This window comes from Etheostoma spectabile, chromosome 17 (genome assembly GCF_008692095.1).
Source record: "Etheostoma spectabile isolate EspeVRDwgs_2016 chromosome 17, UIUC_Espe_1.0, whole genome shotgun sequence".
In the NCBI taxonomy this organism is placed as follows: domain Eukaryota; kingdom Metazoa; phylum Chordata; class Actinopteri; order Perciformes; family Percidae; genus Etheostoma; species Etheostoma spectabile.
This window is the reverse complement of record NC_045749.1, coordinates 13,851,486-13,853,556: the sequence shown is the minus strand read 5'-3', so window position 1 is coordinate 13,853,556 and position 2,071 is coordinate 13,851,486. Positions and strand designations below refer to the sequence as shown.

Below are 2,071 nucleotides of genomic sequence, written 5' to 3'. Positions count from 1 at the left end.
AGGAGGAGGAGTGATCCTTCCTTTATCATATTTTATTTAAGATTAAGATTTTAAGCATGACTGCGCCTCCGCCCAAAGTGTGTTTTTGTTGAATAACATTAACACTCAGACAAGAATGTCATTGTTAACACTAACATTTTCATGTAGTAGCCTAGTTTTTATTTCATTACATATGTAAAATATGTTGGCCTATTTTCGTATTGTAATGTTATATTGTTTACGACTATAGAGCTTAGATTGCTGCATTAGATATGTTGATGTAATGTAGGCCTAATAGCTATTTTTCAGACTTTTGGGCTCTTAAGCTTTCTCAGAAGTTGTTAGGGCTGATGGTCCTATAGTGGGAGTTTAAATGGAGCAACATTATCTTTTGCTGTAGTCCACCTATATGCCGGGAAAAGGCTGCTTAATGTTCATTCACCATGCTACAACATATAGCAGGCTAAAACTTTAGAAACTCATTTCTGCAGAAAATAAAAATTGATAAAATGTTACCAAAAAAAACATGCTCATTATAATTAATGATTTTGACATTCAGAAACACAAACCTTGAAATAAAAAATAATATAGGCCTTAATACAAAATTATAGTTATTTTCACAAATGAAAACTATAGAATAATATTATTTGATTAATCAAATGGCAATAATGGTCAAGGTTGGTCCACCAATTATTACAATCTTGCTGTTTTGGAACTGTGGGAAAATGAAACGGCCTTCCTCTCTCAGGATACCCTCTTTGTGAAATGCTGATAGGTCCCCCCCCCCCCACACACCACACACACACACACACACACACACACACACACACAGCTCATGGGAACTAACTGGCAAAGAGGGTCACTCAGAAGAACAATTCTAATCTGTGCTCCAGTCACTGTGGAAGTACAGGAAATAATAAAGATGGCTGTTTTCTTTGTCCAAAGTCTGAGTCAGTATGTGTGGTGTCAGCAGAGATCCAACATTATAAAGGCCACACTAACATGTATTTATTACATAGAAAGGTAAAAATCTGCGTAAACATGATCAAAAACAGCTTGTATAAACATTCATATTTGCTGTAACAATTTTCATATAAAATGCAAATATGTAATAGTAGTAATAACATTACAAAATAATACAAAGTGTGGAGATATGTTATTCTAAAAGTAGTAGCACATTGGTGTATGGTTCTATTGCAGCCTTTACTTATATACCCTTTTACCTTTACCTCTACATTCACTACAGTATTGGCAAATGTTCTCATAGTAAATCAACAACCCTCCCTTCTACACGCGCAAATGCTCACACACACACACACACACACACACACACACACACACACACACACACACACACACACACACACACACACACACACACACACACACACACTAAATTAGTGCATACAGAGACATTCATACTATGTCACTGGTGTGAGCTCTTCCTTCGAGCTGATGTTGAATCATAAACTTCAGAGCGCTGTACCTGCCGAAATGAGAAAACACACGAGTAAAGACTTTAACTCTGACACTCTTCACTTACAAACAGGCACTCAAATACACATACATATATAACAAATAAATAAACTGAGGGTGACTCTAATTTCAAATCCTATTGAGAGACCAAAACCTACAATGTGTTACTTGGTATGTGGCTGACAAGATTTTAAGCAGGAAATTATGGTACAACTGTTAAAACTTGTTACAAATATATAGTCTAATAAAAAAATAGGCATAAGTACAATTTCCAGACAACTGGACATTGTAGCTTTAAGTAAACGTTTGTCCAACAGAAGTAAACAAAATTGTTGGGGACTATTTCCATCTGTGGATATATACTTACGGCAGCAGAAGGGTGCATTTGGGATTGCCTAAAATATAAACTACAGTTCCCATGTTTATTGAAATGAAGGAACATTTCACCCAGTACAACGGTGTGGCTAATTAATATGTGTGGGACGACAGTGAGGGTCAGTGGCACAGAGGAATAAGATAACAGGCAATACTTGTTAGTAGGATAAATTAATTGTTGTTTATGGTCTCACACACTCACACACACACACTCACACACACACACACACACACACACACA

The 2,071-nt window shown here is 36.2% G+C and overlaps 1 protein-coding gene across 4 annotated transcripts in view; it reads right to left on the bottom strand.

Annotated features, from left to right (window-relative positions):
* Positions 1-965: 965 nt before the first annotated feature.
* Positions 966-2,071, bottom strand: part of rassf4a (Ras association domain family member 4a) — a 21,184-nt gene continuing 20,078 nt past the window's right edge. For all 4 annotated transcript variants that reach the window (XM_032540781.1, XM_032540780.1, XM_032540782.1 and 1 more), the window contains exon 11: positions 966-1,465. In XM_032540781.1, coding sequence (XP_032396672.1) covers positions 1,396-1,465 — 70 coding nt within the window. In that variant the 3' untranslated portion in view covers positions 966-1,395. The remainder of the gene's footprint in view (positions 1,466-2,071) is intronic.